We start from the raw sequence: 16022 nt of genomic DNA on the forward strand, positions 1-16022 counted from the left end.
AGCTATTGGGGCGGACAATAAACATCGGTGAGTGACAACTATTTACAACATACCACAGCAGTATTGGGGAAGTTGAGACGAACATACAGGACACTTGTGGTCTGTCGGGTAAGGAATTTATCTGAAACTGGCCTACAAGAACTACCTCAGCTACACCGCATGGGCGTCGCACGAGACTGTCAGTATTCTCTCACTACCAGCGCGCAAGCTATTCGTCCTCCAGTGAATAGGACGTTCTTTGTAGTTTGATTTCGTACTGGGATACATTTTGCTTGAGGCCGCGCTTTTAGAGTTATTTAAGAAAAACGTACAGAAGTAGCGTTCAAACGCCCCTCAACGGTCAGGAATTTTAGTATGTTGTTCATGACAATCTCTCCTACCACTGTACAGAAACTTGCGATTACGCGAATTATTTTTCATATTTTACCTTTTTTGGTCTTCATTGCTGGTCTATTAGTACGCCACCGACTTAGTCGTGCACTTGCAAATTCTAAAATTGTCGTTTGTGTAAATTTTACCTCACAGTTTTGTGAATTTTAACAGCGCAAAATTAACGATTAGATCGTTTTGTTTGCCGCGTCTTCCTGATCTGTGGCATCTCTGCCGAAAAGGCACAATGCTGGTGCACGCACAAGTGTTTCGGAGCACACCGTGCGTCGTCCATTGTGGAACATGGAGCTAAGCAGCAGACCATCCCTACGTGTTCACATATTGATCCAACGACATCGTCAATTACGATTGCAGTGGCCACGATCGGGATTCGACCGTCGATCAGGGGAAACGTGTGGGCTCTTCGGGTGAACCACATTTCTGCTACACTAGGTCGACGGTCATCGCCACAAACGCCGTCATCGAGGTGAACGGCGGCTCGAAACGTGCAGCGCGCCGTGGACGCGGGCTGGTAGGAGCAATATTATGCAATGGGAGACATTCTCCTGCGCTTGCGTGGGACCTGTGGAAGTAATCTAAGACACGCTGACAGCTGCAAACCACCTTCATCCCTTCCTGCTCCATGTCTTCCCCGACGGCGATGTCGTCTTTCAACAGTATTCTTGTCCGCGTCTCGGAGGCAGAACCATGGTACAGTGGTTTGAGGACCATTATACTGAACTCAAGTTGATGTCTCGACGACCAAATTCGGCATATGTAAATCCTAAGGAATCCATCTGGATCGCTGTCAGGCGCCATCACTGCGTACGCAAATCGGCGACCCGCTGTTTACGCGAATTACACGAGCTGCGCATAGACATCTAATGACACATACCTCCACAAACCCACCAACAAACTGTCGGATCCCTGATTGCAGAATTAGTAAGGTATTTCGTTCCAAAGATGAACAAACAAGCTATTAAACCGGTGATAATAACGTTTTTGCTCATCAGTGTATGCAATAAAACAATAATAGTATTTGCAATGAAGCAGTTAGTGTCAGACGCTCTCTGTCACTTAGGCAATGATGTGCAGACTGAATGATTTTTGTACGCTCTCTGATAAAGTCCATAAATTATCCTCGAAATTTACGTGGAAGCTTAGTCAACTCACTCGTCTAAAGAAATTGGACAAAAAATGTTTGCTCGACTATGACTTACGTGGTTTTCGGCTACCGACAGCCACCTGTGTAGTGGAAGTACTCTTAGAAGTAAACCTGCATATTCAGTGTTCGGCAGTGCGAGTGATCTCCAATCGGCTTTTGTACAAAATTCATTCTTTCAACACACCTCAGGGCGTCTTGTCATTTTACGGCAAAAAGAGTTGTCGAGAGCGTCACTCGAACACTGAACCTCTATCGTGGCGATACAAAACAGTGAACATCTGCGACGTAGTGGCCGCCCGCGGTCAACAATACCAGCTGATGGTCGACACCAACAAATTTTGGGTTATAGGTACCCGCAGGAGACTGAAGCAGAACTGCGCGCTGGCTTTTTGGCGGGAATAAATGGTGTTGGGAGGGAGAAGGGTGGGCTGTATCAACCCAGACAGTACCCAGTCACGATTGGGTTGATCTCCAGGCGTCCATTACAAACAACAGTACAATCCACTCGAGCGAAAAGTTAGGAAATGGAAAAGAAGCTGGTTCAGTGGCGTAGAATTTCTACACCGGCGAGTGCGGTATACACTGCCTGATGTAAAGAAAGTGAAGCATCCAGAAGGGGAAGAGGGAAGGAAATGAAACTTCACGGGTTGAGAGGTATGCGGTATTATTTCAATGATCACACCATCGTGTTAAGTTTATGAAGACTTTTTGCGTACAAGTATGATGTTGCACCCCTCTGACCTGGGTTCATGGACTAATTGAGTTGGAAAGGGTGTCATAAAACTTTGTATCCTTTTCTGAGGCAAGCTGGCACACAACCGTTGTAACTGGTCCTAACATCTTGAATAATTCCGCTGGGATGGAGTCGACGTCCGACCTGGTCTTGCGTATGTTCTATCAGGAACATATCTGGGGACCTTGTATCTCAACATCACGCAGACATTTCATATAGATCCCGGTCGTGTGTGGATGACCGTTGTCGAAAAAAGGCATTAAGATACCGTTCCATCAGAGGTAACGGTTGTGGTGTTGTACCGCTGTGCCGTCAGAGTTCCGTCAGTCACTACCAGCCGTGGCCTGGAGTCATGCCCGAAGATTCCCCAAACCATGACACCGCTGTGCCTCTCCAGGACGTAGAAGTAATGAGGCCTCTCCCCAGGTGTCCGATACACGACGATTCATATCTCAACACAAAACGGGGCCATTTATCAGCTGCCCATACTTCCTGCTCATGGCACCACTCCACCCGCAGCCGTTTGGAACTGTAATTCCCTATTCCGACTGCTGCTAGTCCGATAATCGTACAGAACGATACAGAATCTTGCAGGGAGTCCATTACTTCCAGAACGAAATTTTCACTCTGCAGCGGAGTGTGCGCTGCTGTGGAATTTTTCGTTGTAGATTAAAACTGAGTGCTGGACCGAGACTCGAACTCGCGACCTTTGCCTTTCGCGGGCAAGTGCTCTACCGACTCAGCTACCCAAGCACGACTCACGGCCAAGTCCTCACAGCTTTACTTCTGGCAGTGGAAGGTAGGATACGAGTTACTGGCGGAAGTAAAGTTGTGAGGACGGGGCGTGAGTCGTGCTTGGGGAGCTCAGTCGGCAGAGCACTTGCCCGCGAAAGGCAGAGGTCCCGAGTACGAGGCAGGGTCCGGCACACAGTTTTAATCTGCCAGGAAGTTTCAGTCCATTACTTGTTCTCAGATGCAGGTGTGAAAGTGTTACAATGTGCCTGGCGCACAATACAGCGATCCTCTTTTGCGTTGGTCAGATGTTGTCGTCCGGAACCTTGACAACGAGTATGCCTGCCCCCACTTTCCCATGCAGCCCAACGTCGAGCAGCTGTCACATCTGAATATCCCACAAATATAGATCCTGTACGATTTGACCCAACTGGTCCAATGGCGACTCGCAGTGAAGGCCCTATCTGTGGCAGCTGCTGTTAATGCTGTCTCGCACGACTAAGTGGATTCTCCGTGTCCTTCACAGTGATCACTCACGATCTGAGGCTGTTCGCGCCCCTCTTATACCCTACCAGTAACAATTCTAAACATTTTCGACACTCATGCGCTCTGGTGGCCGTTCTACTTGTAGCAGAAATCTGCATCTCTTTTCATGTACATACCCGCCAATGGTGTGTACGTGTACGCAGTTACATTGACAACCGACTATGTCTTCTAGGTACTTCAAATCTTTTTTCAGGCAGTGTATGTCTGAAAAAAAATGTGTGTGAAATCTTCCTAATGTCATCAGTCCCTAAGTTTACACACCACTTAACCTAAATTATCCTAAGGACAAACACACACACCCATGCCCAAGGGAGGACTCGAGCCTCCGCCGGGACCAGCCGCACAGTCCATGACTGCAGCACCATCAGACCGCTCGGCTAATCCAGCGCGGCAGTGTATGTCTGACACATGATGCTCGTCCTAGCAGACTGTCGAGGTAGTCCGGTACCAATGCACCTTTTAGATGTGAAGTCCGACGATTTCAGAAGAGAAGTGAGTTATCAGCCGTGTTTTGAACTATACCATGTACTTGTGATTTGAGACTTTCTCGGCGTATTCCATTCGTGAAATCTTCTCGGGTGATCAGCCGAGTAAAGGCGTCGTCTTCTCGCAACGTTTCGAAGGGTTTCGTACCCATCATCTTCAAGCGAAGATGATGGGTACGAAACCCTTCGAAACGTTGCGAGAAGACGACGCCTTTACTCGGCTGATCACCCGAGAAGATTTCACGAGCATACCATGTACTGATTTCGTACGCCTCTCAGCGCTAGCGGGGGGTAACTTGGGGGCTGCTCAATATCGGGACAGGAACTTACACCAGTTTTCTTCACCCTCCTTTCCCATTTCAAGATTGTGCTCCGTCTCTATCGACATCGAGGTCGACGGGAGGTTAAAGTTCTAACATTATATTTCTTACTACACGACTGTCCATTAAAATAGCTAGACCAAGAAGAAATGCAGATGATAACCGTGTATTCATTGGACAAATATATTATTCTAGAACTGACATGTGATTACACATTTTCACGCAATTTGGGTGCATAGATCCTCAGAAATCAGTACCTAGAACAACCACCTCTGGCCGTAATAACGGCCTTGATACGTCTGGGATTGAGTCAAACAGGGCTTGGATGGCGTGTACAGGTACAGCTGCCCATGCAGCTTCAACACGATACCACAGTTCATCAAGAGTAGTGACTGGCGTATTGTGACGAGCCAGTTGCTCGGCTACCATTGACCAGACGTATTCAGTTGTTGAGAGATCTGGAGAATGTGCTGGCCAGGGCAGCGGTGGTGCATTATCCTGCTGAAATGTAGGGATTCGCAGGGATCGAATCAAGGGTAGAGCCACGGGTCGTAACAGATCTCAAATGTAACGTCCACTGTTCAAAGTGCCGTCAATGCGAACAAGACGTGACCGAGACGTGTTACCAATGGCACCCCATACCATCACACCGGGTGATACGCCAGTATGGCGATGACGAATACACGCTTCCAATGCGCGTTCACCACGATGTCGCCAAACACGGATGCGACCATCATGATGCTGTAAACAGAACGTGGATTCATCCGAAAAAATGACGTTTTGCCATTTGTGCACCCAGGTTCGTCGTTGAGTACACCATCGTAGGCGCTCCTGTCTGTGATGCAGCGTCAAGGGTAACCGCACCCATGGTCTCCGAGCTGATAGTCCATGCTGCTGCAAACGTCGTCGAACTGTTCGTGCAGATGGTTGTTATCTTGCAAACGTCCCAATCTGGAGACTCAGGGATCGAGACGTGGCTGCACGATCCGTTACAGCCATGCGGATAAGATGCCTGTCATCTCGACTGCTAGTGGTATGAGGCCGTTGGGATCCAGCACGGCGTTCCGTATTACCTTCTTGAACCCACCGATTACATATTGTGCTAACAGTCATTGGATCTCGACCAACGCGAGCAGCAATGTCGTGATACGATAAACCGCAATCGCGATAGGCTACAATCCGACCTTTATCAAAGACGGAAACGTGATGGTTCGCATTTCTCCTCCTTACTCGAGGCATCACAACAACTTTTCACCAGGCAACACCGGTCAACTGCTGTTTGTGTATGAGTAATCGGTTGGAAAGTTTCCTCGTGTCAGCACGTTGTAGGTGTCGCCACCGGCGCCAGCCTTGTGTGATGCTCTGAAAAGCTTATCTTTTGCACATCACAGCATCTTCTTCCTGTCGGTTAAATTTCGCGTCTGTAGCACGTCATCTTCGTGGTGTAGCAATGTTAATGGCCAGTAGTGTAATACCGAAACCAGGTTAAAGAGCCGAAAAAAACAAGGTTCCGGGTTCGAGTCCCGGTCTGACACGCAACTTTAATTTGGCGGGAGGTTCGGATAATGGTGTTGCTATGTGTGGACACCAGGACGCTAGAGGCTGTCTGCAGCTGCCTGTCGTCACCGCGCAGGGTTGTCTAGGCCTTTCTGTTGTGAACGCGGGGGAGCGCAGCGGGCGCAGGTACCGCACAATGGTCTGTGCCGCGGCCGGGCAGACCCGCTGCCGCCTCTTGCCTCCCGACCTCGCCCCTCCCTCCTGTATTGATCCCCAGCTCCTCCTCCTCCTCCTCCTCCTGGCAACACACACAGAGAAACACAGACATCACCGGGAATTGCAAACTCCAGCCCTGCCCGAGCGCCGTGTCGGATCGACGCTCTCTCTCTCTCTCTCGGCCCCTGACGGCCTGCCGCACTGCGATACTTGTGCTCCCGCGGCAGAGGGCGCGTCCGCAAAGAAGGCGGCGCAGCCACTCAATTAGCGTCGCGGTCTGACGCTTGTCCCGTCCTGGCACAGCTCCTACCACCCGCTTGATTTAACGTGAGGCTGCCTGGCGCTATCAGGACGTCGACGACAATAATTTTTCGAGGGGGGGGGGGGGGGGAGGGGGAGGTCCGCTAAGCGCTATGTAACCTTTAATAGAATGTCTTGTTGATGCAATAATTTACCAACAGCCGTATGTATTGTAGAAATTTATTTTATTTTATGAACTTCTATGTGCTACCAGTTTCGGCATTACATTGATGCCATCTTCAGGTCCCACTCGTCATAGTCGTAAAATCGCTATACACGGAAGGAGCCATATAACTGGATCCGTGAATCGATCGTCCTGCAACAGCTCTTGGTGGCCAGGCGACACAGTCTGTGTGTATAGCGATTTTACGACTATGACGATTGGGACCAGAAGATGGCATCAATGTAATGCCGAAACTGGTAGCACATAGAAGTTCACAAAATAAAATAAATTTCTACAGTACATGCGGCTGTTCATAAATTATTGCATCAAGAAGTTCATGCCAGCCGTCGTACCACGATCCATAATGGATCAACGAAGATTTAATAGAAAGAGAGGGAGAAAGTCTCCTAGGTTCCTTAGCACAGGTGATTTGAAGGAGGTGAATAGGGTTCAGTTACTTAAGAATTAAATTTTAAAAAGTATTTTCACAATAGTTTAACCTTTTTCGGAGAAGTGTCTTACAGCGGCTATCTTTCCTTGCGAATCAGTAAGTACACCCTACACTCTAGACTGGCGTCCGCAGAAATTTTTCCAAAAGGTTCAAAACTCCCATTTTGAGTGTAACTAATTGCGTGAGCTTGAAAACGTGTCGTGCCCCAAGAACCGTAAACAATTTTATTCTTTAGGAGTGTAATATGAACTGGAACACTAAACTAATTGCATTAGTTGAACTGCCAACGTTCCTCCATACTTCGTGGTTTAAAAATGGTTCAAATGGCTCTAACCACGATGGAACTTAATATCTGAGGTCGTCAGTCCCCTAGACTTAAAAACAACTTAAACCTAACTAACCTAAGGACATCACACACATCCATGCCCGAGGCAGGATGCGAACCTGCGACCGTAGCTGCCGCGTGGTTCCGGACTGAAGCGCCTAGAACAGCTCAGCCACCACGGCCGGCACACTTTGTGGTGTTTCTGTACTTAACTACGTGGCCCTTATTGGTGATTCTCCTGTGAACAATATTATTCTTTAATGATAACAGTTTCGCCATTTAACTGACGGTTGAAAAGGGCTATAGAGCCTAAACTGCAATAAAAGGGCTTAAAAGTGTTAACGTCCTTACAGACACTATGGCTATTTCGAATATGTCGCTATTTTCAACAGTTTAACCTTTTTCGGAGAAGCGTCTTACAGTGGCTGTTTATCCTTGCGAATCAATGACTACACCCTTGCACTAAACGACTAGCGACGGCAGAAATTTTTCCAATATTGTGCAAGGTTAAAAACTCCCATTTTGAATATAAGTAATTCGATGAGCTTGAAAACGTGTCATTGCCCAAGAACAATAGATAATTTTGTTCTTCAAGAATTTTATATAAACTCGAACATTAAACTTATTGCATTAGTTGAACAGAAAACTGCCAGCGTTCCTCCACACTTTATGGTGTGTCTGTACTTAATTACGTGGCGCTTACTCCCGATTTTGTTGTGAACAATATTATTTTCCCATTTGAATGGTTCAAATGGCTCTGAGCACTATGGGACTTAACATCTGAGGTCATCAGTCCCCTAGAACTGAGGACTACTTAGACCTAACTAACCTAAGGACATCACACACATCCATGCCCGAGGCAGGATTCGAACCTGCGACCGTAGCGGTCGCGCGGTTCCAGACTGAAGAGCCTAGAACCGCTCGGCCACACCGGCCGGTTTTTCCAATTTGACTGGTGGTTAAAAAGGGCTATAGAGCCTAAACTGCAAAGGTTATTAAAATGACTTAAAAGTATTATTTCCTTACGGACACTACAGCTATTTGGAATCTATCGCTATTTTCAAACAGGGGTGGGGATTCTTTATTGCCCTATGGCAATCAGCCACTTTGCATGCCGTAGCACATGGTAAGTACGTCATGCCAATGCCGTTTATATCGTATGTCAAATCAATATTAGCTTCCTGATCAATACCAGTCCAACTCTGAACTTAAAACGTGATACATATTTCACCGCAGACGCAGTATGAAATGGCTGTAGAGCTGAAATTGCAATACTGTCCGGCAGGAAGTGTGGGAGCATTCAAAATGTAAAACCTTTATCGTGAAGAGAATTCTACTTCGCAGTGACACCGAAAAATAAGGAAATTGTCTAAAAATATTAGGCGTTTCGCCGGCATTGTGCTGCGCCATCCTCAGAGTTCGGGTTCGCTTGTTGCAGGTGCAGCGATGGCAGTGCAGCTGCTTGACGAGGACCACCTGGCGATCAGCGCTATCGTCACGGTGGCCATGCAGCTCATCTTCTTCGCAGTGGCCGCCACCTTCCAGTTCGACAAGCTGACCGACTTCGCCGGCGGCACCAATTTCATCATCATCGCCCTCCTAACATTCTTTTTGGGTCAGGTAATGCCGCACCACACAAGACGCCACTACTAGGTGTAACTTTCTGTTGTTGAAATTTTCTCACTTTAAGCCTGAGTATGGACAAGAGAAAGCAGGTTGAATATTAACGTTCCGTTGATGCTTACGTGATTATGGGCGGACCAGATTCTATGGCGAGATGTAGGCGCCCCGGTGGTCCCGGTCGCCTACGGTGGACTGAAAAGCCGAGCGGTGACCTCTCCAGTTGTCAGGATGCTAGGAAATGACCGTGGACGCGCCAGAAACGCCAAAGAAACATTATTAATTCATAACACCTTTATTCCTGCCGAGTACAATGTGGCCAGCGTAACACAGGCTGGCTGAGCTTGGTGATATCAACGACCTTCCCCGAGTCCTCGCTGACTCGTAGCGATGACACCAGCTCCGGGCCGCACCAGTCTTGCTTGCGCAGCGCCACGTGCTGTGACGTAGCGGAGGAATGCCCTTACTTCGGCCGCGCGTGGCTGGAGGCGACCGGCTGGGCGGCAGCTCGGCTGCTGACAGGAGGCCGCTGGGCGTGGAGGCTCCGGGTTTGAGTCCTGGCGCTGTCGGCACGAGAGGCGATCTCGTAGTGCGGAGTGTACTCTATCCCACCCCATCTTCTTTCATGCTCCTCCTGGTGGCTCGTCCGCAGTGGACGGGCGGAACGGGCTGCAATCCCCCAGCGTCGTCGGCTCACCCGGTTGTGACGGCGGATGCACAGGGCCTATACCCCGCACGATCTCGACAACGGCTCACTGATGTGGTCACCATTGGCGGCCAGCGAGTCTGCCGCGATGTCTACTAATCCTGGGTTGATGTTTGACAGCGGCAGCAGAGAGGACCAGAGCTGGTACTGTCTCCTCACGTCTGCTGCTGGATGGGCCACCCTTACTGCAACATCTCCTTAATAGAGATTAACATGTCGATCACCGAGCTGAGCGCTACGCAGCGTCCCAATACACATCTAGCTGCAAGTGCCTTTTTGCTATCAAAGCTGGCATATTTAAAGGAAGCACGAGCGACGTCCCGACGTCATGCTCGTTTGTAATGAACGCATTCATTCCACTTATACTGCTGATTCGTCTGTCGTACTCGCCCCTTAGGTGTTCTTGCGACAGATTTACGTGTTGTTACGGCAGACTTACGCGAAGTTGTGAAATGCAGTACAGCTGACGCTATACCTCTGTCTTACACTCTACAAAAGTCTCCATCTAATGCAAACCCGCATGCTAAGCAATTCTCTCTTGCCTGTTGTGTGTAACCAGGCCATTGCCCCTGCGTGACGACACATTCCGATATATGTGCAATCCTCTTACCTCTTGGCTAACCTACTGCCTCTGGCTCTCGGCATAGGCAACGAAACTTTGACAATATTCCACGTTTCCAACTCTTTACTATTCTGCGACAGTACAGAGACAAGACTGGAGGGTTCATCCATACGTCTTCTAGTGGCGCACTGGATAAACATATTGTAATTCCTTTGTCACTACCTTCTGATAACACTGCTGTTTGTGTAAACTGTCTCGTTTTCAGACTCTGGGTGAACGAGATGTGTGCTATGGTGCGACACTTGACTCGCAGTCGTGAACACGGGTTTCAAATCGCCTTCTGATCATCTAGATTTAGATTTAACATGCTAACGCCGCGGTGATTTCTTTGAGAAAGGCACAGACAGTCATCTTCCCTTGGCCTTCATAAAACTGTACTTCTGCTCCGTCTCTAATGACGGAGTAAGTAGCTCAACACTTCTCTGATGGACTCCTGAGTATCGCTCATCAGTCTGGGGCCCTTGCCAGATACATTCGATAGAAGTAATAGAATTCCAAAGAAGGCTAGTGCATTTCGTCACAGGTTGACACGGAAGTGTCACTGAGGTGCTCATACATCTCCAGTGGCAGACGCTACAAGAAAGGCGTTGTACATCAGGCTGTGGCTGACTTAAAAGTCGGAGAGCATATATTCCTAGAAGGGTCAAGTAGCGCATTACTTTCTCCAATACGCATCTCGCGAAAAAACGAAGAAAGTAAAATCAGAGAGCCTCGAGCTCACATAGAGGCTTCCCTATGATCACTCCTCTCCCACACTATTCGTGACTGGAACAGAAAAATGGCGGACAGTGACAGCGACTTGCGGTCTATAGATGTGGATAGAAATGAAGAAGTAGATGACATTGTCGTAGTTGTGACAGACCATAATCTTCCATCCTTTCTTCCTTCTTGACCACTAAACAAGGCATGGCCATTATGATGGCTTGTACATATGTTCGCACTTGAAAGTAACTCACAGGTTATACTACCTGGCAATGCAAATACAAATACAACAAGACGAAATTTACTGCAATTAACAACTGCAAGTGTAGAAAGAATGGATTATTAAAAGTAATGGTTGTGGTCGTGAATCTAATGGCAACTAAAATAATGGAAGAATGGCGAAGATACTCAGCCATGTCGCTTTTGCAAAGGAACCATCCCGGCTTTCTCAGTAAAATACCAAGCGAAACTAGAAGAATCCTAAATCAGGATAGCTAAGCGGATTTTTGATCTCCGATCCATTCGAATATAAATCCAGCTCTATCTGATTAGTCATCTCGTTTCATACTGCTTTTAAGACCACATTCGAAGTAGAGATTATCATCCACTAAACATGAGGCGTTGTTTGTGAAGTTATGTTTCGTTCTACATTTTATTCAGCTACTTGATTTCAGTTGCGAGTGATAACGTTTTTATCATTTCTTATCTATCAAATATGTCTACATCCACAGCTTAAGAAGGTCCAAACAAACGTCTTCACAAAACTAATTATTTCGCATGCTTGTGTGTGTGTGTGTGTGTGTGTGTGTGTGTGTGTGTGTGTGTGTGTGTGTGTGTGGGTGGAGACATTCGCTAGTTGTGATGATGTCACTTTTATTCTTTAAAGGGCAGGTTTTCCACAACGTTTCTTCTTTTAATATCCATGATACTGCGTAAGCGGCGGAATTCGTGAATTCGAAATGAAATAGTGCAGGCTACAGTTAAATGTCTCTTCGGCCGTATTTGGAGTTATTTCTCCTTCGTTCAATTCAATTGTAACATTGGTTTTCGGTCCGAAATTTTTATCTCGAGACACCTTTAGATATTCACATAAACCTGTGATTAACTTAATTAATATATTGTTCATAAATTTTTATTCTGGCTGAGATTTCGCCACATAACCACAATCATTCTGTTGTGTTGCGCATTTAGAAGCATGGACTTGGAATTGTTGTCCGGTTTTTACGGAAAGAGCTACACTTTTAAGTTAAAATTGTTGCTGATAGTAGATTGTGCCGATTATCTATTGAGATTTGAGTGACATCTGACACGAAACAGAGTGACTGAGATAGATTTTTAAGATCTGTGCGCTATGCTTATAACAGAAAAATTTAACAGCACTTATTTAGTGGTCTTTAGATAAGTTTTATTCCAGACTTTGTCAAGTATGTTTCGTACCTCTGCTTATGCAGGTCTCCATCTACTTGCGGAATTACTAGACTGAAGTTATGACTAGAATTCTAGACTTAATAATGTACACGAGGAAAGCTTAGCTGTTCGATTATTTGGTCCGCAAAAGTTAGATTGATAGACCTTGCCATAGATGGTTATGTATAGTGTCCATATCTCACCGTTACATGCGAAAGCCGGGTAGAGGCCTAGATCTGCTGCTCATTCGAGGAAAAATTGAAGTGGCACTATTTTGGTTCAAATGGCTCTGAGCACTATGCGACTTAACTTTTGAGGTCATCAGTCGCCTAGAACGTAGAACTAATTAAACCTAACTAACCTAAGGACATCACACAAATCCATGCCCGAGGCAGGATTCGAACCTGCGACCGTAGCGGTCACGCGGTTCCAGACTGAAGCGCCTTTAACCGCACGGCCACGCCGGCCGGCAGGCACTATTTTCTTGACTTGCCTAAATGTCCGTAAAAACAATTCGCGCTTAAAGGATAAACGAGTCATCGAGTCCAGAAAATGTCGCAAAGGTGCGCACAGGAGATAGATGCCAGATATTTTTCTCTGAACTACTTTGCGGTAATAGACGGGAATAGCCATTCGTACTACTGTCCATAAGGTGAGCCCAAGCACAACGGGATACGGGTCAGTCTACCACACAGGCGCAACCCGTCAAGACCGCAACTACCTAATTGAGTCTTTCCGACGGCATGAAGTAATTAAAGAAGAGATTGGTTTACTTAAATAACATTTTTGCGTTTGACGAGGTCTTTCGCCGGTTCACTTACTGTGGTGTGGGTCTTGACAGCTCTGAAAGTCTGAAACAATGGCTCTTACATATATCTTAAGGGAAACGGCGACATCTCCTGCTTGCGTCTACACTGCGCAACAGAATTTAAGGACAACTTTTTCGAAAGCCCGCAATTCCCACACACAGAGATGCTTACGTTTGAAATTTAGCTCAAAGGTGAGTACAACTTTCCTCTGTAATGGTGCAAAACAGTGGAGCCCTGCGACAGTACGTGGTCGGCACATGAGGAAAAAAGGCCACACCTCAGACGTTTATGTGACGTGTAATGTGGGTTAATGGTGTCATATAGGCACCGAATTTCACCACAAATCTACCCAACGCCAGCGTGAGCATGTCACACTACGTTGAGGTCGTCACATCCCTGCGTACCCAAATTTCGTCCCTCCCTTTGAGGACTCTGCCATGGAGGTTAAAACAGCGACACAAAGTGGTGAAATCACGCAGTTTTCTTACGGGTGGCCGAGGAAAACATTCCAGATACTCTGTCGCTCAGAATCGGCACGAAATGCCTTTGCTGGTGGTGGCATAATCGACCTCAATGAAACCACCCCTTTCCCTGAGGTTTTAATTCCCACACAGTAAGCGGTACGGTGTGCATCAGGAAGATGTCCTTCACAGCCTTTGGCACTGCTGACACCCTCGTGCGTTTCAATCCTTCACTGTGAGGCTGCATCCACATCGAACGTTATCGCACCTATTTGGAAGCGCAGTGTGATCGTACTTTTTTTTCTTCTGTACAACCTGGAACATCTAGAGTAAATTCAAAAAAAATTCGACGAAATTTGAACGTGATCTGGAGCAGCTAAGTGTGCTTCTGCTTTTTCAGAACTCCTATTTTGTGTCCTCATGTGATGTGATCATTGGGAGGTACGTGAATAAAATGGCAAAGATTCCCTCTATGATTGCCTAGTATGGCAAAACCTCGATGGTACCCGCCCACCTTTGTTGATAATTTTAAAAACTTACCTGTACAGACAGGACTAATGACGAAGGTCTAACCCCTTGCAAACCGACAACCCATTCGCCACTTTTCGATTCCAGATGGACTACTGTAAGGCGCAAGAGCAGCAGTGCAGCGGCCAAAGAGCAGCAGTGTAGCCTGCCTGCAGGCGCCTGGTACCCTCGCCACGGGTTCTGTCTGTACAGGTACGTTTTTGAGGCCCGCAAAAAAAGGCGGATGGGTGGCACCGACCATTTTACCGAAACGGGAGGACACAAAAGGACCCTTTGGAGTTTTATTCGCGCTGTCGCACTCTGTCCGCCTCTGCCGCTGTGATTTCGCTACAGCAAGCTGCGAAACAGGTGGGATGAAAAAGCTTAAATACTAGGGCAGTATCACAACAGAACTCGAACTATTCGAACTGTTTACGTCACAGTTGTAGATGAAGATGAAATACTAGATATGATACTGCGTGAAGAGTTTGACAGAGCACTGAAAGACCTAAGTCGAAACAAGGCCCCGGGAGTAGACAACATTACATTAGAACTACTGACAGCCTTGGGGGAGCCAGGCCTAACAAAACTCTACCATCTAGTGAGCAAGATGTATGAGACAGGCGAAATACCCTCAGACTTCAAGAAGAATATAATAATTCCAGTCCCAAAGAAAGCAGGGGTTGACAGATGTGAAAATTACCGAACTATCAGTTTAATAAGCCACGGTTGCAAAATACTAACACGAATTCTGTAGAGACGAATGGAAAAACTGATAGAAGCCGATCTCGGGGAAGATCAGTTTGGATTCCGTAGAAATGTTGGAACACATAAGGCAATACTGACCCTACTGGTTTTCTTAGAAAATAGATTAATGAAAGGCAAACCTACGTTTCTACCATTTGTAGACTTAGATAAAGCTTTTGACAATGTTGACTGGAATATTCTTTTTCAAATTCCGAAGGTGGCAGGGGTAAAATACAGGGAGCGAAAGGCTATTTACAATTTGTACAGAAACCAGATGGCAGTTATAAGAGTCGAGGGGCATGAAAGGAAAGCAGCGGTTGGGAAGGGAGTGAGACAGGGTTGTAGCCTATCCCCGATGTTATTCATCCCGTATATTGAGCAAGCTGTAAAGGCAACAATAGAAAAATTTGGAGTACGAATTAAAATCCATGGAGAAGAAATTAAAACTTTGAGGTTCGCCGATGACATTGTAATTCTGTTAGAGACTAAAGGACGTGGAAGAGCAGTTGAACGGAATGGACAGTGTCTTGAAAGGAGGATATAATATGAACATCAACAAAAGCAAAATGAGGATAATGGAATGTAGTCGAATTAAGTCTGGTGATGCTGAGGGAATTAGATTAGGAAATGAGACACTTAAAGTAGTAAAGGAGTTTTGCTATTTGGGGAGCAAAATAACTGATGATGGTCGAAGTAGAGAGGATATAAAATGTAGACTGGCCATGGCAAGGAAAGCGTTTCTGAGGAAGTGAAATTTGTTAACATCGAGTATAGAATTAAGTGTCAGGAAGTCGTTTCTGAAAGTATTTGTATGGAGTGTAGCCATGTATAGAAGTGAAACATGGACGATAAATAATTTGGACAAGAAGAGAATAGAAGCTTTTGAAATGTGGTGCTACAGAAGAATGCTGAAGATTAGATGGGTATATCACATAACTAATGAGGAGGTATTGAATAGGATGGGGGAGAAGAGAAGTATTTTTTTTAAAAGGATGGGGGAGAAGAGAAGTTTTTTTTTTTGTGGAAGGAGACCAGACAGCGAGGTCATCGGTCTCATCGGATTAGGGAAGGACGGGGAAGGAAGGCGGCTGTGCCCTTTGAAAGGAACCATCCCGGCATTTGCCTGGAGCGATTTAGGG

The 16022-nt window shown here is 46.6% G+C and overlaps 1 protein-coding gene across 2 annotated transcripts in view; it reads left to right on the forward strand.

Annotated features, from left to right (window-relative positions):
• LOC124612476 overlaps positions 1-16022 on the forward strand; it is a 630115-nt gene that overhangs the window by 512866 nt on the left and 101227 nt on the right. For both annotated transcript variants that reach the window (XM_047140710.1, XM_047140711.1), the window contains one exon: positions 8741-8922. In XM_047140710.1, the coding sequence (XP_046996666.1) occupies positions 8749-8922 (174 nt within the window). In that variant the 5' untranslated portion in view covers positions 8741-8748. The remainder of the gene's footprint in view (positions 1-8740; positions 8923-16022) is intronic.

This window comes from Schistocerca americana, chromosome 4 (assembly GCF_021461395.2).
Source record: "Schistocerca americana isolate TAMUIC-IGC-003095 chromosome 4, iqSchAmer2.1, whole genome shotgun sequence".
Lineage (NCBI taxonomy): Eukaryota > Metazoa > Arthropoda > Insecta > Orthoptera > Acrididae > Schistocerca > Schistocerca americana.